This window comes from Ranitomeya variabilis, chromosome 8 (assembly GCF_051348905.1).
Source record: "Ranitomeya variabilis isolate aRanVar5 chromosome 8, aRanVar5.hap1, whole genome shotgun sequence".
Taxonomy (NCBI): domain Eukaryota; kingdom Metazoa; phylum Chordata; class Amphibia; order Anura; family Dendrobatidae; genus Ranitomeya; species Ranitomeya variabilis.
In genome coordinates, this window is record NC_135239.1 from 46595657 (window position 1) to 46618236 (window position 22580).

General features: G+C 43.7%; 1 protein-coding gene across 1 annotated transcript in view; it reads left to right on the top strand.

Annotated features, from left to right (window-relative positions):
* LOC143788805 (uncharacterized) overlaps positions 1 to 22580 on the top strand; it is a 187703-nt gene that overhangs the window by 110844 nt on the left and 54279 nt on the right. Inside the window, exons 15-17 of the mRNA XM_077278707.1 lie at positions 1158 to 1223; positions 17316 to 17363; positions 22458 to 22502. Coding sequence (XP_077134822.1) covers positions 1158 to 1223; positions 17316 to 17363; positions 22458 to 22502 — 159 coding nt within the window. The remainder of the gene's footprint in view (positions 1 to 1157; positions 1224 to 17315; positions 17364 to 22457; positions 22503 to 22580) is intronic.

Genomic DNA, 22580 nt, shown 5'->3' on the forward strand with positions numbered 1-22580 from the left:
AAAACAACTATTCGTCAGCCGAGCGGAACTTTCCACGTTTTCGCCCCTAAGCCGAGGAAAAAGTTATGTCAAACTGTGCAATACATTTGAGACAAACAAAAAGATTTCTATAAAATGAGATCAATAATTTTAGCTTTAATTATTAACATTTAGTTACCTTAACTTTAGATACCAATATTTGTAAAAGAAAAATTCCCCTTTGTTATATTAACGTAAACGTGTCCGTATCTAAAGTCTGGGCTCCGAGCATCTCAGCATTCACTAGAATATAGGGGTACAGACTGAAATTAATTTGTAGGTCATCAATATCAGATTGGTGGTGGGCCAACACTTAGTGCCTCCAGACATTTTATGTTTCACCATTATCATAATGTTAGTTCCAAACAATCCCTTTGACCCCCTTGAAGGGGATTCTCAGGATGAGATAAAATGGTGTCACTGATATAATTGAAACTGCAGCCTGTTCCTAGTTACGTGTCAGTACGGGCTGCAGATTGCAGACATACAGCTCCGAGCCGGTGTTGCACTGCACTAGAGCGGCATCACACGTACTTAAGACGGAGACCGGAGCACGACTGTCATTGTTATAAAATTCTGTCATTCTTTTATGAGTTCTATTTTTATGGTATTCATTGCGCGGTAAAAAAAGCCTTGACATCTGATTTTTCAAGTCTGTAGAATTTGTGTTTATTTACGTTGTAAAGAAAAAAATTCTTACGTTTATAAAAAAAATGTTGGTTTCTGTCACCATTCTCCAAGCCCCGTGCTTGTCGTGTGGTGGGAGCTCAGCAGACATACAATTGTGCACTGAGGGGTTAATATTCAGTTTAACTCACATTTTACTTTATTGTGGATTCTACTACAATATACTATACATACTGTATTTGATAACACATCCAATCCATAAAAAAAAACAAATAAAGCAATAAACAATATGGGTTGTTTTTTTCACAAAATTAAAATCAATTCATACGGTATATTTGTATTAACCAATAGAAAGAATTCCAAATCTAAATTCTGAATCTGAAAGTCTGCATTTCATTTATGCATTCATGAAAGCTTTTATGTCTATGTCAAATAATAAAATAATGATTAGAAAATCTATTTGTTAGTCTGAAATGACTGTAAAATATTTATACATTTGTATCCCACTACAGAAAGACACCGCTGGAAATGTAACAGAGGTTGGAGCACATGCCGGCAGAGTTGTTCTCAAACTTACCGTAAGTTGTTATTTTGTTTGTTTGTTTGTTTTTTAAATACTATGAAAATGGTTACATCTTAGTTTTTCAGTATAATTTTTCCAGTTTTAAATAAAATAAGCAATAACATCTAAAACATCTGAAAAGTAAATGACTAGGGTTGAGCGAAACGGATCGGACAATTTAAAAAAATCGCCGACTTTCGGCAAAGTCGGGTTTCTTGAAACCCGACCCGATCCCAGTGTGGGATCGGCCATGCTGTCGGCGATCTTCACGCCAAAGTCGCTTTCAGCACCATTTCTCAGCCAATGAAGGAGGACGCAGAGTGTGGGCAGCGTGATGACATAGGTCTCGGTCCCCACCATCTTAGAGAAGGGCATGACAGTGATTGGCTTGTTTTCTGCGGCGTCACCGCCATCTTACTTCTGCCGATCTTAGCATAGGGAGAGGTTGCTGCAGCTTCGTCAGAAGCAGGGATATTGTTAGGGAGGAAAGATTAACCCCCAAACCGCTTGTGCTGTAGCGATTTCCACTGTCCAACACCACCTTTTCTTTGCAGGGACAGTGGAGCCTAGATTTCTGTGCATCAGCTCTGTAGCTTATAAGGCTGCCTTATAAGGCTCCCTGATAGCTGCATTGCTGTTTCTACGCCACTGTGCAAACCAACTGCTTTTTTAAAAGCAAAAATCCTGTTGCTCCTTTCTGCACAGTTCTATTGTTTATTTGTCCACACTTTTGTGTGCAGCGGTCCTTTTTATTGCTGGCTGCCATACTTTTCCTGAGATCATTGTAGGGAGATTGTTATTGTAGTACAGTCCCTTTTTTTATATATATATCTTCCAGCCCTTTATGAGATGTACACTGTGTAGTGTAATACAGTGGGCCTGATTTTTGCAGTAGTCTCCCACACATAAAAAGGGAGATTTAAATTCTCAACAAGTTTACATACACCTTCTACCTTGTTTTACAGTACCATATAAGGCTGGTTTCACACTTGCGTTTTGATCTGCAGCGTTTTAAAAAAATGCATGTGGTGAAAAAACGCATGTAAACGCATGCAAACGCTGCCGCATGCGTTTTTGCGCCAAAAAATACCGCGGGAAAAAACAGCGTTTTCCCGCGTTTGCGTTTTTGAAACGCATGCTGAGAAGTGTGTGACAGCTGCCAATCATCAAAATCAACTAGAAAACACACTATTAATAGAATTAGCTAGGGTTAGGGTTAGGATTAGGGTTAGGATCCCTAGGGTTAGGGTTAGGGGTAGCTTTTTATTAGAATGTCCTGGTCACCAGGTCACTGATAAGCCACCCCCCACCATCAAGGTGATAAAGGGATCCAAACCCTAACCCTAACCCTACCCCTAACCCTAACCTTAGGGATCCAAACCCTAACCCTAACACTACCTCTAACCCTAACCCTAACCCTACCCCTAACCCTACCCCTACCTCTAACCCTAACCCTACCTCTAACCCTAACCCTAACCCTAACCATAACCCTAGGGATACTAACCTGTTATGATCCGGTGGTAGGATCACAAAACTGACCTGACAGGTAAACCAGAATATTAGGACAAGCTCTGGGGATGTGGGAGCTATACTGACCGCAACCCTGATCCTATCCACACACACTAAAGGCAGCCGTGGAGCGTTACCTAAAAACCTAGACGCCTCTTCACAGCCTGAGAAACTAGCTACCCCTAGAGAGAAAGCAAAGACCTCACTTGCCTCAGAGAAATAACCCCAAAGTTTAGACAGCCCCCCACAAATAACGGTGAGTTAAGGGGAAAATACAAACGTAGAAATGAAACAGGTTTAGCAAATGAGGCCCGCTAACACTAGATAGACAGAAGATAGCAAGGAATCTGTGCGGTCAGTACAAAAACTATCAAAAACTATCCATGCAGAGAATACAAGAAACCCCACACCGACTCACGATGTGAGGGGAGCACTCTGCACCCCAGAGCTACCAGCAAGCGAAAAAATCACATAAAAGCAAGCTGGACTGAACTCATCATATACTGAGAAACGTTTTCAAGGAAATAATGAGCAAAATGAACAAGCAAGACTTAGCTTCTCCAGGAGGAGACAGGTCACAAGGGAGATCCAGGAGAGATCAGAACCAGGACTGAATACAACGACAGCAGGCAACAAGTAAAGGTCCAGGTGAGTTAAATAGGGACCAGCATAGCAGGAAATGAGGCAGCTGAGCCCTGCTACAGACCAGCCATATCGCTAAAGGCCACCAGAGGGAGCCCAAGAACAGAACTCACACAGTACCACTCATGACCACAGGAGGGAGCCCAAGGACGGAATTCACAACACTAACCCTAACCCTAACCCTAAGGGTTAGGATCCCTAGGGTTAGTATTCCTAGGGTTACTAGGGATCCTAACCCTAACCTTAACCGTTACCCTAGGGTTCCTAACCCTAACCCTAAGGGTTAGGATCCTAACCCTAAGGTTTAGGGTTAGGATCCCTAGGGTTAGGGTTAGGGTTAGGATCCCTAGGGTTGCTAGGGATCCTAACCTTAGGGTTAGGGTTTGGATCCCTATGGTTAGGGTTTTCTTGTTTTTTTGTGTGTTTTCTTGTGTTTTTCTATAAAAACGCATGCGTTTTTAATGCAAACAAACGCATGTGCTTAAAAACGCATGCGTTTACATAGACAGCAATGCATTTTTTGCCGCGAAAAACGCATGCGTTTTTTCGCGGCAAAAAAACGGCGCTAGAAATTACTACAGGTTGCATTTCTGCAAATGAATGCACACTTCAAAAAACGCATGCGTTGCCGAAAACGCGTCAAAACGCATGCGAAAAAACGCATGCGTTTTTAATGTTAAGTATAGGAAAAAAACACATGCGTTTTTTAGCGCTAAAACGCAGCTTACAAAAACGCAAGTGTGAAACCAGCCTAACGGTTGTTAGTTTGGATACATTTTCCCAAGAATGAGGAAGTCTGGTGGAAGAGGCCATGGGCAGTCATTGCCAGCTGCTAATGATGGTGGTGGTGGTAGTTGTGGTGGAGCATCTGGTGGTAGTGGGAAAAGCAAAATAGCACCTAAGGCTCGAGTTTTTGAGCCAGCATCATAGTCTGGCTACACAAGGCCTCAAAGGCTCCCTTTTCTGGGAGTAGGAAAACCACTTTTAAAGCCGGAGCAGCAGGAAAAAGTTTTGGCTTTCCTTGCTGACTCAGCCTCTAGCTCTTTCGCCTCCTCTTCCGAAAGTTCCAAATTTAAAAGCAGCGAGTAGTCAGTGGATGCTCACTGTCAGGAACAAGTTGATTCCTTGTGTCCTTCACCCAAAGCAAAAGTGAAGGATGCGGCAGGCGACAGTACAGTTTACTCCATGGAGCTCTTTACACATACCGTGCCAGGGTTAGAAAGGGAAATAGTTCACAGCCCTTTACAAGATGAATCGGACATGGAGTGCACAGATGCACAGCCATAGCTAGATTATTATGCTGTTCCATTGACTCAGATCACAACATTGCCCTCACAGTGTACTGAGCCAGAACCTGACCCTGATGAGACTATGGTGCCCCGTCCCGAACGCTATAGCACCTTACACGGTGACACAGAAGAAGGTGCACAGGACATTGAAGAGGACGAGATAGATGACCCAGTTGTTGACCCAGATTGGCAGCCATTGGGGGAACAGGGTGCCGCTGGCAGTAGCTCAGAAGCGGAGGAGGATGAGCCGCAGCAGGCATCAACATCGCAAAAGCTTTCATCTGGCAGGCCCGTATCAGGCTAAAAACGTGTGTCAAAAACAAAAACCAGTTTTAGAACAGCGTGGCCATCCGGTGAAAGTAGCACAGCGTGCAATGCCTGAAAAGGTATTCTATAGTAGGAAGAGTGCAGTGTGGCAATTTTTTAACCAAGATCTGAATGATCAGTGCAAAGTTATCTGTAAGAAATGCTCAAAGACCTTTAGCAGAGGGCAGAATGTCAAAAATTTAAATACAACATGCATGCGTAGACATTTAACCAGCATGCACTTGCAAGCCTGGACTAACTACCAAACGACCGATGACGATTACTGGTTGGCCTGCCTCCTGGATCCACGCTATAAAGGGAAATTGCAAAATATCATGCCACATGAGAACCTTGAGCAAATATTGGCTACCAAACAAGCAACTCTTGTAGACCGTTTGGTTCAGGCATTCCCAGCACACAGCGTCTTTGATGGTTCTCACACGAGCTGTAGGGGGCAACATGGCAGAGGTGTTAGAGGTGCACAAATCAGAAGTGGAGTTGGACAGAGGGGTTTTATGACCAGGATGTGGAGTGATTTTGCAATGACCGCAGACACGACAGGTACTGCTGCATCAATTCAAAGTGACTGGAGACAACATTTGTCCAGTATGGTTACGAACTATTTTTCCTCCCTTATCGATGTTCTCCCTCACACGTCATTCCCCTTTGATTACTGGGCATCTAAAATAGACACCTGGCCTGAATTGGTAGAATATGCATTACAGGAGCTCGCTTGCCCAGCTGCTAGTGTGCTATCAGAAAGAGTCTTCAGTAGTGTTGAGCGATACCTTCCGATATTCAAAAGTATCGGTATCGGATTGGATCGGCCGATATCCAAAAAATATCGGATATCGCCGATACCGATACCCGATACCAATACAAGTCAATGGGACACAAATATCGGAACGTAATAGGGAGCAATCCTGGATGGTTGCCAGGGTCTGAAGGAGAGGAAACTCCTTCAGGCCCTGGGATCCATATTCATGTAAAAAATAAAGAATAAAAATAAAAAATATGGATATACTCACCCACCGACGGCCCCTGGCTCTCAGCGGTGCAACCAGCAGCCTCCGTTCCTAAGAATGCAGTGAGTGTAGGACCTGCGATGACGTCACGGTCTTGTACCTGATATTTGCAGTATCGGAATGCTCAACACTAGTCTTCAGTGCTGCTGGTTCAATACTGACTGAAAAAAAGACTCGTCTGGCTACCCAAAATGTTGATGATCTAACCTTCATTAAAATGAACCTATCATGGATTTCTAATTATTTTGCCCTACCTTCCCCTGCTGACACGTAGTTTGCCTGAAAAATGTCTTGCTTTTGGACTCCTCTTACTGACTGCTCCAATTTCTCCATTTGCAGCTGCTGAATGTCCACCATAGGCCATTTTTTTACCTCCATAAATGGGCTGACTCCCCCCACACGGCCGTGGTCACAACCTAGCCCATGCACCCGTGCGAGTGCCGTTTGCCTGGACAGGTGGGTGTGCCCACTCTTGGGCGACGGCACTGGCACAGGGTCCCTCATAGTACAATGAAGTGTCTCTGACGGTGGTAGTGCACAACCAACGTCAGACACACCATCATAATATGAGGGGCCCTGGGCCAGTACCGCCACCCATGAGAGAGTGTCCCCCCCAGCTCGAACAGCGCTCTACCACTTGCAAAACTTACCTCTCCCGGCTCCACCACTGTGTAGTCTGTGCTGTTAAATCCTTCAATTGCACTGCCAATAAAAATGTGTTGAAATTATAGATGATAGTAAAAATATACAGGGGGCATGGCCTCCATTTAGACCAGTTAATACTTTGCGCCAACTACCACTGTCTGCTACTCAGCAGAGGAGCCCACCCCTGTACGTAGCTATGCCACCTGTTTATTTATGAAAATTTGTTTGGCAGACATTTACCTCACTTTATTGTTTTGGCCTACTAACTGTGTCATCAGTGTTACAGTTGTCCTCCACTGAACACACCTATGCCGCCAGTTTACTCCTATTACCAGTTTTGAACTGCATAGAGCCTACTTTTTTATTTTAGGCCTACTAAGTCTGTCTGCGCCACTCCTTACAATCGTCCTCCGCTGAACAAACCAATGCTGCCTGTGTACCCCTGTAACCAAATTTAAACTGCATTGAGCCTACTTTTTTATTTGAGGCCTACGAAGTCTGTCTGCGCCACTCCTTACAATCGTCCTCCACTGAACAAACCAATGCTGCCTGTGTACCCCTGTAACCTATTTTAAACTGCATAGAGCCTACTTTTTTATTTGAGGCCTACTAAGTCTGTCTGCGCCACTCCTGACAATCGTCCTCCGCTGAACAAACCAATGCTGCCTGTGTACCCCTGTAACCAAATTTAAACTGCATTGAGCCTACTTTTTTATTTGAGGCCTACTAAGTCTGTCTGCGCCACTCCTTACAATCATCCTCCGTTGAACAAACCAATGCTGCCTGTGTACCCCTGTAACCTATTTTAAACTGCATAGAGCCTACTTTTTTATTTGAGGCCTACTACGTGTGTCTGTCTGCGCCACTCATTACAGCTGTCCTCCACTGAATAAAGCTGAGCTTCAATTTTCAGCCTATATCAGACAGATATTAAACTGCATTTGGCCTGCGTGTTTGGTTGGGCCTACTAACGGTGTCTGCCGCTCCTTGCTTTTCTCCTCCACTGAACAAAGCTGAGCTTCAATTTTCAGGCTTTCGGCCTGCAGAAAATATGAAACTGCATTTGGCCAACTTGTTTGGTTGGGCCTACTAACGGTGTCTGCCGCTCCTTTCTTTTCTCCTCCACTGAACAAAGCTGAGCTTCAATTTTCAGGCTTTCGGCCTGCAGAAAATATGAAACTGCATTTGGCCAACTTGTTTGGTTGGGCCTACTAATGATGTCTGCCGCTCCTTGCTTTTCTCCTCCACTGAACAAAGCTGAGCTTCAATTTTCAGGCTTTCGGCCTGCAGAAAATATGAAACTGCATTTGGCCAACTTGTTTGGTTGGGCCTACTAACGGTGTCTGCCGCTCCTTGCTTTTCTCCTCCACTAAACAAAGCTGAGCTTCAATTTTCAGGCTTTTGGCCTGCAGAAAATATGAAACTGCATTTGGCCAACTTGTTTGGTTGGGCCTACTAACAGTGTCTGCCGCTCCTTGCTTTTCTCCTCCACTGAACAAAGCTGAGCTTCAATTTTCAGGCTTTTGGCCTGCAGAAAATATGAAACTGCATTTGTCCTACTTGTTAGGTTGGGCCCTACTAACGGTGTCTGCCACGCCTTGCTTTTCTCCTCCACTGAACAAAGCTGAGCTTCAATTTTCAGGCTTTCGGCCTGCAGAAAATATGAAACTGCATTTGGTCTACTTGTTTGGTTGGGCCCTACTAACGGTGTCTGCCGTGTTGTGAATTCTGCTCTTGGGTTCCCTCCGGTGGTTGTTGGTGGTATTGCAGTTGTCCCTGGCTTGCAGTCCTGGTCAGGTGTCCCTGCTGATTGCAGGCCTGACTGGGGTATTTAGGGCTGCAGGATTAATTAGTCAGTGCCAGTTGTCCATTGTTCTTGGAGGGATTGCATCTCTCTCTGGTTCCTCATGCTCTGCTGCCAATTCAGCTAAGATAAGTGTCTGGTTTTTTGTCTCTGTGCACACATGCAGTGTGCTTTGTAATTCAGTGCAATTCATTGTGTTTTTGTCCAGCTTAGACTTTGTTTGGATTTTTCAGTCATGCTGGATTCTCAGGAGTTGCAGATATACTTGCTATGTCTTTAGTTAGATGTAGTATATTTGTATTTTCTGCTGTGGATATTTTTAGGATTTGAATACTGACCGCTTAGAATTCTGTCCTATCCTTTTCTATTTAGCTAGAAGTGCCTCTTTTGCTAAATTCTGTTTTTCTGCCTGCGTGTGTCTTTCCTCATACTCACAGTCAATATTTGTGGGGGGCTGCCTATCCTTTGGGGTTTCTGCTCTGAGGCAAGATAGAATTCCCATTTCCACCTATAAGGGTAGTTAGTCCTCCGGCTGTGTCGAGATGTCTGGGACGTGTTAGGCACACCCCACGGCTACTTCTAGTTGCGGTGTCAGTTTAGGGTTTGCGGTCAGTACAGATACCACTTACTCCTGAGAAAGTCTCTCATGCGGCTCCTAGGTCACCTGATCATAACACTGCCGCTCCTTGCTTTTCTCCTCCACTGAACAAAGCTGAGCTTCAATTTTCAGGCTTTCGGCCTGCAGAAAATATGAAACTGCATTTGGCCAACTTGTTTGGTTCGGCCTATTAACGGTGTCTGCCGCTCCTTGGTGTTCTCCTCCACTGAACAAAGCTGAGCTTCAATTTTCAGGCTTTCGGCCTGTATAAAATGTTGAACTGCATTTGGCCTACTTGTTTGTTTGGGCCTACTAACGGTGTCTGCCGCTCCTTGGTGTTCTCCTCCACTGAACAAAGCTGAGCATCAATTTTCAGGCTTTCGCCCTACGTAAAATATGAAAATGCATTTGGCCTACTTGTTTGGTTGGGCCTACTAACGGTGTCAGCCGCTCCTTGATGTTCTACTCCACTGAACAAAGCAGTGCCGCCTGTTTACTCCTGTTACCAATTTTGAACTGCATTTGGCCCACTTTATTACTTGGGCCTACTAACTGTGTCTGCCACTCATTACAGTTTTCCTCCACTGAACAAAGCAATGCCGCCTGTTTAGTCCTGTTATCAATTTTGAACTGCATGTAGCCTACTTTATTCTTTGGGCCTATAACTGTGTTTCCTCCTCATCCTGCCCATTGCCCAGCCACTGCTAGATGAGTCTGCTGGTACATTGACCCAGACCACTACATTCCCCTTGCACTCTACACAGCCAGAATCTGACCCTGCTGAAAGTCAGGTTCCCCTTCCCGCATACTATACCACCTTACACAGGGACAAAGAGGAAGGTGCAGATGAAAGTGCAGGTTCCTTCATCGGGTTGGGTGGGCACACTCGTTGGCACTGGCACATGGCCCCTCATAGTATGCAAAAGTGTCTCTGGCAGTGGGAGGCGCCGCCCGCCGTCAAACACCCCCCCGTACTATGAGGGGCCCTGTGCCAGTGCCAACTAGTGGGCCCCCCCTGCTTGCTCAGGATCACAGCACTTGCAAAATGAAATACTTACCTCTCCCTGCTCCACCGCCGTGACGTATTCCGCGTTTCCTGGCCCCACGAAAATCTTGATCCATTCCTACCCCCCACAACTTTAGCCAAATGATCCCCTGTTTTCAATGCCTAACTATTATTATAAGGTAAATTAAGATTGACAAGCTTAAAGGGAAGGTGCCATCAAAAAAATTTTTTTTCCAGCAATTGAAAAATTGTAAAGAATGAATGTTTACATTTTCTTAAAAAATATTTTCATTTGTTTATAATTTAGTAAAATATGAAAAATAATTTTAAAAGGTTTGGCATTTCCACTTTTAAACACTAGGGGGAGCAGCTACTGAAATTTGACAAAAACCTCGTGTACAACTAGCTCACATTACTGCACTGCAGTAAATATGGGCGGAGTCTGCTGATGTGTGTGATGTCTCCTCTCCTCCCCTTCTAGGTGTTTGCTAAGGGATAAGAGGATGATATTCAGGAACCCAGTGAGCAGCCATTTTGTTGGTGACTGCAGAGTAAGGCTGCCGTCACACTAGCAGTATTTGGTCAGTATTTTACATCAGTATTTGTAAGCTAAAACCAGGAGTGGAACTATTAGAGGAAAAGTATAATAGAAACATATGCACCACTTCTGCAGTTATCACCCACTCCTGGTTTTTGCTTACAAATACTGAGGTAAAATACTGACCAAATACTGCTAGTGTGACGGCAGCCTTATACTGACAAGTAGACAGTCACCGAGGATGGCAGGCAGCAAGGATTCTGGGAGATATGTGGTGGAGGGAGCAGGGTGACAGCAGCACAGAGTATTTCAGGAGAGCAGTGTGCTGGCCTATAGGGGGGCACCATGTTCAGCCAGGGATTGTATGCACATAGAGCGCTGTCTTTTATACACATGGATGGACCGTCTGCTCCACAGAAATCCAGGAAACATTTCTGCGGATTGATGGCCTGTTCTGATCCAGACATTGCATGCAAAGACCCTATTCCCCTCCTTAGATCCTGTCTTCTCCATCCTGTCCTGGCAATGTGTGAAAGTGAGACGACAGGCGAAGTACGGGGTGACGCTGGGAAGGAAATGTAGCCATATAGTAACGATAAAAATGAGACCCCTCTCTTCAGCTGCCTCACCAGCCCTGACTGCACCTAACTGGAGGTCATGCTGCCCCCTCTATTACCCCAGACCCGCGTGCAGGTGCTCAACCAGAACCACCATAGAATGGGTCCCCTTTCTGAATATAATACTGCCATACAGATAACACATAAAACCACCATATAATTCTCACATAATACTGCCACATAGATAGATCACACATAATCCCACAATATAGTTCTCATATAATCCCGTCATATAGTTCTTAATTATTGCACCATACTGATCAAACATAATACAACCATACATATCACATATAATACTGTCATATAGACCACACATAATGCCATCATACAGGTCACACATAATAATTAGCGGCATCAAGTGTGGTCTATATGGCAGTGCTATGTTAAAAATATACATTATATGGTGGCATCATGTGTGATCTATATGGCAGTTTTATGTAATAAATATATCCAGCAATATTATGTTTGATCTATATGGCAGCATTATGTAAAAAATATATATGGCAACATTACGTACGGTCCATATTACAGTATTATGTAATAGATATATCTGGCGGCACTATGTATGACCTATATGGCAGTACTATGTAATAAATATATGTGGAGGTATAATGTGTGGTCTTTATGAGTATTATGTTATAAAATATATATGGCGGCATTATGTATGACCTATATGGCAGTATTATGTAATAAATACAGGTCCTTCTCAAAAAATTAGCATATAGTGTTAAATTTCATTATTTACCATAATGTAATGATTACAATTAAACTTTCATATATTATAGATTCATTATCCACCAACTGAAATTTGTCAGGTCTTTTATTGTTTTAATACTGATGATTTTGGCATACAACTCCTGATAACCCAAAAAACCTGTCTCAATAAATTAGCATATCAAGAAAAGGTTCTCTAAATGACCTATTACCCTAATCTTCTGAATCAACTAATTAACTCTAAACACATGCAAAAGATACCTGAGGCTTTTAAAAACTCCCTGCCTGGTTCATTACTCAAAACCCCCATCATGGGTAAGACTAGCGACCTGACAGATGTCAAGAAGGCCATCATTGACACCCTCAAGCAAGAGGGTAAGACCCAGAAAGAAATTTCGCAACAAATAGGCTGTTCCCAGAGTGCTGTATCAAGGCACCTCAATGGTAAGTCTGTTGGAAGGAAACAATGTGGCAGAAAACGCTGTACAACGAGAAGAGGTGACCGGACCCTGAGGAAGATTGTGGAGAAGGACCGATTCCAGACCTTGGGGAACCTGAGGAAGCAGTGGACTGAGTCTGGTGTGGAAACATCCAGAGCCACCGTGCACAGGCGTGTGCAGGAAATGGGCTACAGGTGCCGCATTCCCCAGGTAAAGCCACTTTTGAACCATAAACAGCGGCAGAAGCGCCTGACCTGGGCTACAGAGAAGCAGCACTGGCAAATTTTGCATGTCATTCGGAAATCAAGGTGCCAGAGTCTGGAGGAAGACTGGGGAGAAGGAAATGCCAAAATGCCTGAAGTCCAGTGTCAAGTACCCACAGTCAGTGATGGTGTGGGGTGCCATGTCAGCTGCTGGTGTTGGTCCACTGTGTTTCATCAAGGGCAGGGTCAATGCAGCTAGCTATCAGGAGATTTTGGAGCACTTCATGCTTCCATCGGCTGAAATGCTTTATGGAGATGAAGATTTCATTTTCCAGCACGACCTGGCACCTGCTCACAGTGCCAAAACCACTGGTAAATGGTTTACTGACCATGGTATTACTGTGCTCAATTGGCCTGCCAACTCTCCTGACCTGAACCCCATAGAGAATCTGTGGGATATTGTGAAGAGAAAGTTGAGAGACGCAAGACCCAACACTCTGGATGAGCTTAAGGCCGCTATTGAAGCATCCTGGGCCTCCATAACATCTCAGCAGTGTCACAGGCTGATTGCCTCCATGCCACGCCGCATTGAAGCAGTCATTTCTGCCAAAGGATTCCCGACCAAGTATTGAGTGCATAACTGAACATTATTATTTGATGGTTTTTTTGTTTGTTATTAAAAAACACTTTTATTTGATTGGTCGGGTGAAATATGCTAATTTATTGAGACAGGTTTTTTGGGTTATCAGGAGTTGTATGCCAAAATCATCAGTATTAAAACAATAGAAGACCTGACAAATTTCAGTTGGTGCATAATGAATCTATAGTATATGAAAGTTTAATTGTAATCATTACATTATGGTAAATAATGAAATTTAACACTATATGCTAATTTTTTGAGAAGGACCTGTATATATGGTGGTATATTTATTATGCAAAGGCAGGAAAGTTGTGAGCTATGCCCTTCTGTGACCCCCACAATTATTATATTTTATTTTTATTTTTTTTTGGGGGGGGGCAAATAGACCATATGCTTTGTCGCCCTATGATTTGTATGTACGCCCTTGGTGACGATCCTCACAGCTTGTCCTGAAAGACACGAGGCTTGCGGTGTCAGTGAGATTGAGGTGGGTTTCAGGGAGCACGAGATGGGTGTCGGGGAGTATGGGGTGGGTATCAGGGGGCATGGGGTGAGTGTCAGTGAGTATGGGGTGGGTATCAGGGGGCATGGGGTGAGTGTCAGGGAGTATGGGGTGGGTGTCAGGGGGCATGGGGTGAGTGTCAGGGAGTATGGGGTGGGTGTCAGGGGGCATGGGGTGAGTGTCAGGGAGTATGGGGTGGGTGTCAGGGAGCACGAGATGGGTGTTGGGGAGTATGGGGTGGGTATCAGGGAGCATGGGGTGAGTGTCAGTGAGTATGGTGTGGGTGTCAGGGCCCAGCCACAGTCTTTCCTCTTCTGCTCCCTGGATCACTAGTCTCAGACTGCTGCCACCTGCCCTCTGCTCTGGAATGTATAGTAGGAAGATCAGGCAGGAGACCTGAGGAGCTGCAGGACTACGACACTTAGGAGCTCAGTCCTGGCATACTGGGACTACATACTGGGAAGCTAGAGCTTGCTGAGTGTCATCACCCCCTGGGGTCTGCTTCCTTGTGCCAACCATAGCCCAAGTGTTAGAACAATATTATTGTGCCAACCATAGCCCACCTCTTTACACTGTGCAGACCTTTCACCTGATCCATAGGTGAAGCCCCCAGACTGCTGCCTGCCTGCACACTGATCTTCCTGCACCATGCACAGCAGGCAGCGAAGGGTTAACCATTACTGGCCAGCCTGGGTGCCGCCCCTTGTAACCACCCAGGGATCCCCGGCTGCAGAGAGTTGCTCTATTTTTAGAAACACGGACTCCAGGCTGCACTGACAGTCACTGTGTGAGTGTGATGAGGTGCAACACATCCAGGCTCCAGCCGCAAATCAGTGCTGCACAGAGAAGCAGCAGACATAACGCTCCATGTACAGGGAGACACGCTGCTGCTGGGGGATTTCTGGCCCCTGGACTGAGGGAGGAAGCTTTCAGCAAGACAGTGCAGGTCGGCAGTGATGGCAGCCTGTACTGTAATACTAATTACAGGCTGCGATCACTGCTAGCATTGCAGATACTTACCCTGGACCCTCGCTCCCAGCAGCTTCTCCCCAACATCTTCGGTCATCGCAGCCCACAGCAAACAAAATGGCCGCGATCTCCTCTCACAGCTGTGACGTAGCAGCTCAGTGGGCGTGCCCAAGTCACAGCTGTGAGGCAGGAGATGGGGTCGGAGTCCGACCGTTGGCTCCTATGTACATGGCTGCCGTAAGTGAGGAGTGCAAGTGTCGTACCCAGACACTTACATCCACACTAATGAAAATGGCGGCCTCCAGTGGCCAAAGTAAAAGGAAATAAATAAAAAAGTATGAAAGTAGTACATTTAGTTTTGTATTAAAAATAATTGATTATATAATCAATAATTATTAATACAAAAATTAAAATCACGGCACCCTCCCTTTAAGTAACAAGAATTGATGTTTTTGGCATTACAATGGGCAATGTAGGTGTTTTCCTGTCCTCCACTCATTGCCGACTTTGCTTCCCCGTTGACTTGCATTGGGTTTCGTGTTTCAGTCGGCTCCCCGACTTTTCGCAATAATCGGCCGATTTCACCGTGAAACCCGACTCGATCCTAAAAAAGTAAAAGTCGCTCAACTCTATAAATGACTATTCATTGAGACATTTGCCAGCACAGACTTGGTTTGTGATGAAAGGTCCTTAAGATAAAGGTGAATGCAACAAATAATGGTGTAATCAAATCAAAAGGGCGCTAATACTTACATGATATAATCCTGGTGATACACATAAGATAGCTGTCACTAGACGCCTATCTACCCATAGACAAGTCCTAAATTCCTTTTGGGTTTATTTTTGCTGTTTATGTATTGTGTAATGTATTTTATAATAATTATAGGGCATTTTTGGTGCAGATCTGCCATGCTTAAAATGACATTAGCGCACATTCGAATCTATAGGGTATGTCCTGTTATTTTGAGATGATTTACCAAAATTGCTTTTAAATGCTGTCAATTTTTTTAAATTGATGCAAATCTTCTGCATTTTGCTGTTAGTTTGCAGTAGCCGCAACAATAAACAACAGCATGACCACTACATTAGAATATACCCTGAAGCCATTTCAGATTTGGCAGATTTGTTTCTAATCCGGACTGAGGCCGGGGTCAGAGGATCATATATATTTGGATCCATTGTGTTAATGACACTTTGCTCAAACTCTGCTTCAAGTTTCATCCAAGTGTCACCTTAGTGTGACCTGATTCTTTCGCATGAGAAAATTGCAGCAAAGATGTAGAGAATATGGATTTAGTTTCTCCATCTTCTCCATTGTCTGAGTCTGCGGAAACTGGACTGCACTTGGATGACATCTGAGTGCAGTTCTAAGATCGGATCTAAGGCCGATTCCACAAGTCTGTGAAACACGGATCCGAAGACCCGACCTGACCGCCAGGTCGCACAACTTGAGCCAACTGCTTCATAACCTACATGGGCTGGGCCAGGTCTTCCGATACAAAAACAGTCCGTGCTTCACAGACGTGTGGGACATGCTAAGGGTGGCTGAGATCCGTAAAGGTATATTCACATAATATGATCAAGTTGCGCGTTTTGACAAGATTTTCACAAAAATTTCAGAAATGGCAGAAATTATGCCATGTCCTTAAAGGGACTCTGTCACCTGAATTTGGAGGGAACAATTTTCAGCCATAGGGGCGGGGTTTTCGGGTGTTTGATTCACCCTTTCCTTACCCGCTGGCTGCAATATTGGATTGAAGTCATTCTCTGTCCTCCGTAGTACATGCCTGCACAAGGCAATCTTGCCTTGTGCAGGCGTGTACTATGGAGGACAGAGAATGAACTTCAATCCAATATTGCAGCCAGCGGGTAAGGAAAGGGTGAATCAAACACCCGAAAACCCCGCCCCTATGGCTGAAAATTGTTCCTTCCAAATTCAGGTGGCAGAGTCCCTTTAATTGCAGCAAATGTGTAGAATACTTGGCACTCAATGGTTTCTGAAGAAGGATAAGACTAATTTATTTCACATCCTGACAAACAAATCAATTGCTGAGCGTTTTCGGTCCAATATGGACCTTCCTCAGAGCAATACAGTTTATCTAGTACAAGAAAATGATAATATTTTAAGAGAAAAGAGAAATATATGAACAAAAGTTAGAGATCTTGCCCGGCATGAAGCTGTTGGACAAGAATATACCTGGCTTTATCCGAGCTGCTGATTTTATGATGCTTGTGCAAAATCTTTGTCAGTCACCTCGCTAAGAAATGGTCGGGGGGCCCAGGGCCGTCCAAACGTCAGGCCGCAGTCCCATCTGCAGCTGCTGCATCCTCTATCGTTACATCACATATGTCTATTAATTAATCAATTAATATAAAGCTTCCTATACATTTTCCTTGGTTGCTGCTGATGAACTCTGCCATTTCCATCTGGCTCAGTAATCACATGTTTGTGTTGAGCTTGAAATATATTCAGCGTTAATAATCAGCGTTCATATAGGAATAAAACAATGACATTCTGGTCACATCAGGATAAATTGTCCAATTTTAGGAAATCTTTATACTAATGCCAACCTGATCTGCTTGTACTATATCAACGTTTCTACACATAAAAAAAACAAAAAAACACAATGTTTAACCATCTTGTGACTTTTCTCACTGCAGGATGCGCTTAACTTATTCCCCTTTGTTACAGCTGTGTTGTGCGATCTGGTAAGGACATGATTATACTTTGAAATAATATTTTTCTGGTATTATAAGTAATTTTTGTCTATACAGAAAGAATAAAGTAGTAATGTAGAGTGTAATAAATTGAAACTATGTACTTATTTACTATTTTTTATTGTTAACAATAATAATAGTGATAATATAAGATAAGATAATTAATTGGACACTACAAGTCAAAATGGGGCTCTGACATTATTAATTGGAATTAAGGGGGTGGCCGCACATTCTGGCCTCTGATTCACTGATTGTGTGTGAACTGCCAAAGATAGCGGAGAACATTACACATGTGTGGCCTCCGCTCCATTCCACAGGGGCACTTCAGAACACGGGACTCTCAGGATTAGTGGGGTTTCCAGTGGTCAGAAAGTTGTAACCTGTGCTGTGGATAGTTGATAACTTGCATAGATGGGAAAAACTATTTAATAATGTCATGGATTCGAATATTTGTCAGGACTTTCTTAATCCCACAAATCCCTGATATCACAGGTCGGGAAGGTCACGAGTACCACCCGCTGTGATCTTTGGAGCGAACAGCTCTCTGCTGCCTCCTGTCATCTGGACAATTACACAATTGGCCGATGATCCACAGAGAAGGCCACAGCCTGTTCGCACCACTAGGCTGGAGATCAGAAAATTAACCGTGAACGTATGGCATATATACCTCCGGATTCCAGCACAGTGAATATGTGCACATTCCCGGTACGGTCACAGACTACTCGCTGCCACCACCACTCTGATTCGGTCGAATAGACACCGTTTACGGCAGCTATCACTTCGAGGCGTAGCTGACAGAATAGAAGGAACAGAACTATTACATTATATATTTAATCCAAAGCGAGGCAATGTTTATGAAAAATATGCAAAAGATTTTACAATGGGGACAGAACAATACAGCATAAACAGTTACATAAAGTAAAAGGGACTAACAGGAGAACTTACTACACCGATCGCAGAGACAATTCAGTTTAGCTGAAAGTGAGCGCTTCGATTGCTCTGTTGATAAACAGGGTCCCTACATACATGAAATGTAACTATCTTTATGAACACTGATGATAATTGGCATTGATCTTTTATCAGACCCTGAGTCCCACCCACCCCTCTACCATGACCTTGCAGGGTTCCAGTTGTGGGCCGGACTCAGCACTTCATAATTGTAGGCAATCCCAATTTATGTAATAACTCCTCATAGAGCGATCACAGAAGGTCGAGACTGATGTCATCCTTTCTATCAGGATTTTAGCTATGCTTAGAGACCAAACATGGCCGAGCTGCTGGTGGTTATATGGCCCCTATGGATTTGGGACTTTTTGGCAGGGGTTATAATTATGAGAAAAAATGTGTATTTTGGCCTAGTTATCCCAATGCCAACAATGTGTGTCTCATTAATATTGGATGTATAGAAAATCCAATATTCCATATTTTCTCCCAGAGCCGTACTGTCTGCTCTGTCACCGTGGCGACACTGTAAGGGTATGTGCACACGCTGCGGATTTTGCTGTGGATCCGCAGCAGTTTTCCCTAAGTTTACAGTACCATGTAACCAATGGGAAAAAAAAAACGCTGTGCACATGCTGCGGAAAAATCTGCGTGGAAACGCAGCGGATTATTTTCCGCAGCATGTCAATTCTTTGTGCGGATTCTGCAGCGGTTTTCAACCAGCACCAATAGGAAAGTGCAGTTGAAAATCCACAGAGGAATCCGCAGAAGAAACCGCGAGAAAATCCGCAGTGAAAACCGCAGTGGTTTTGCACTGCGGATTTTCCAAATCCACTGCGGAAAAATCCGCAGCAGAATCCGCAATGTGTGCACATACCCTAAAGGGTGGGATTTCTTCTTTAATCCACTTGGGGGCCCTAACAAGGTTTTTTCCTGTCTCTTTGTGGGGACAATAGACTTCCTGTGCAGTCACCTGACATAAAAGGGGAATCCTCGCATTTTAATTAATCTGGATTCACATCTGTGTCACTGTCATTTTACATAAAGGCACCCACCATTGTCTCCTCAAGACACATGAAAGACGAAAGAAAAAAGGGAAGGGACATGAGGGACCAAGGATTTTTAATATTTTCTATGACAAATAAGAACATAATACAGTGATGTTAAATAGTTTAGCATTTTGCTTTAGCTGACTAACATTTTTCCACATCTCTTTGAATTATCATGTATTACACAAATAGCAGAAAATAAAAAAAAGAATATATATGTAAAATGCACCATTACTGGAAAAGAAATAAAATTAAAAAAAGTGGTTTGGTATTGTGTTAGCCAGTAGAAAAATATATATAGAGAGAGAGAGAGAGAGAGTGCTCTCAGTGGGAGAAACAAAATAGGAATCACCCACAAGATTCCTATTTTGTTTCTCCGGCCGGCGTCACACTTGGCGTAAGACAATACGGTCTGTATTTTACGGCCGTAATACGGCCGTAATCCGGAGAAATGTTCCCAAAATATTGATCCGTAGGCAGGGTGTGTCAGCGTATTTTGCGCATGGCATCCTCCGTATGTAATCCGTATGGCATTCGTACTGCGAGATTTTCTTGCAGGCTTGCAAAACCGACATCTAATGGATTTATGTGCTCAAATGTTCGGGAAAACATATATACAGTATATATTTCATTGAGATATATATATATATATATATATATATATATATATATATATATATATATATATATATATATATATATATATATATATATATATATATATATATATATATATATATAGTCTGTATTTATATTTACTTCAGCGCGATATCTGTGAAAAGCCGGTAATTCAATTGCCGGCTTTTCATTTCTCCTTCCCAAACCCGACAGGATATGAGACATGGTTTACATACAGTAAACCATCTCATATCCCCATTTTTTTTGCATATTCCACACTACTAATGTTAGTAGCGTGTATGTGCAAAATTTGGGCGCTGTAGCTGCTAAAATAAAGGGTTAAATGGCGGAAAAAATTGGCGTGGGCTCCCGCGCGATTTTCTCCGCCAGAGTGGTAAAGCCAGTGACTGACGGCAGATATTAATAGCCAGGAGAGGGTCCATGGTTATTGGCCCCCCCCCGTGGCTAAAAACATCTGCCCCCAGCCACCCCAGAAAAGGCACATCTGGAAGATGCGCCTATTCTGGAACTTGGCCACTCTCTTCCCACTCCCGTGTAGCGGTGGGATATGGGGTAATGAAGGGTTAATGCCACCTTGCTATTGTAAGGTGTCATTAAGCCAGATTAATAATGGAGAGGCGTCAATTATGACACCTATCCATTATTAATCCAATTGTTTGAAAGGGTTAAAAAACAAACACACATGATTTAAAAGTATTTTAATGAAATAAACACAGCGGTTGTTTTAATATTTTATTGCTCTCTCAATCCATTTGCAGACCCTCGCTTGGCAAAACAATAAACGCACAAGATACATACCCTCTGTTGAACCGTCACGTCCCACGAGGTAATCCATCTGAAGGGGTTAAAATAATTTACAAGCAGGAGCCCTGCAAATGCAGCTGTGCTCGTGCTTGTAATTCCCCGGCGAATGAAGGAAATGTAGGTCAATGACCTACATTTCCTTCATAGAAAACAAAAATAGGCTGACAGCACTCACTGTTAGATAGAGCACTCGTTCCACATCCAGGGAACCGTCCTGGATCCAGCAGACCAGAAAATATATTGAACAGCGCTCAGTCCAGGTGTAGAAAGTCTTTAAAACGAACTTTATTCAAGCCATGGTTCCATGCAACGTTTCGACCATAACATGGTCTTTGTCAAGCATTTCCTTCAGTCGCAGTGATGTGCCCCCTGGTGGATGTCCTCATATGACCTGGAGCGTGGGAAAAAGTTCCCAGGCTGCAGTTCATGAGAACATCCAGCAGGGGCGCATCACCGCGACTGAAGGAAATGTAGGTCAATGACCTACATTTCCTTCATTCGCCGGGGAATTACAAGCACGAGCACAGCTGCATTTGCAGGGCTCCTGCTTGTAAATTATTTTAACCCCTTCAGATGGATTACCTCGTGGGACGTGACGGTTCAACAGAGGGTATGTATCTTGTGCGTTTATTGTTTTGCCAAGCGAGGGTCTGCAAATGGATTGAGAGAGCAATAAAATATTAAAACAACCGCTGTGTTTATTTCATTAAAATACTTTTAAATCATGTGTGTGTGTGTGTGTTTTTTAACCCTTTCAAACAATTGGATTAATAATGGATAGGTGTCATAATTGACGCCTCTCCGTTATTAATCTGGCTTAATGTCACCTTACAATAGCAAGGTGGCATTAACCCTTCATTACCCCATATCCCACCGCTACAGGGAGTGGGAAGAGAGTGGCCAAGTGCCAGAATAGGCGCATCTTCCAGATGTGCCTTTTCTGGGGTGGCTGGGGGCAGATGTTTTTAGCCACGGGGGGGGGGGGCAATAACCATGGACCCTCTCCTGGCTATTAATATCTGCCGTCAGTCACTGGCTTTACCACTCTGGCGGAGAAAATTGCGTGGGAGCCCACGCCAATTTTTTCCGCCATTTAACCCTTTATTTTAGCAGCTACAGCACTGAAATTTTGCACATACACACTACTAACATTAGTAGTGTGGAATATGCAAAAAAAAAAGGGGATATGAGATGGTTTACTGTATGTAAACCATGACTCATATCCTGTCGGGTTTAGGCAGGAGAAATGAAAAGCCGGCAATTGAATTACCGACTTTTCACTAACACCGCTGCGTATTTCTCGCAAGTCACACTGCTGGTCCGTGTGGAATCCGTATTTTTCTCGCCCCCATAGACTTTCATTGGCGATTTTTTTGTGCAATACGCTGACAAACGCAGCATGCTGCGATTTTGTACGGCCGTAGAACGCCGTATATTACGGATCCGTAATATACGGCTGATAGGACTAGACCCATTGAGAATCATTGTGCCGTATGTTATGCGAGTTTTACGCACGTAGTTTCTGCGCTCTTACGTCCGTAAAACTCGCATGTGTGACAGCGGCCTTCCACTGAGAGCACTCTCTATTTTTTTTTTTTTTGGGGGGGGGGGGAATAAATGACGCAATGACTGTTTTGCTTTTTTTCCACAGACTGAAGGAGCTTTGACGTCAACCTGTTTGGACAATATTTTTGGGGTAACATAATTTATTAACAATGAGCATATAGATATATAAATATATATAATATACAGCATTAATAATGTGCTTAGAAAT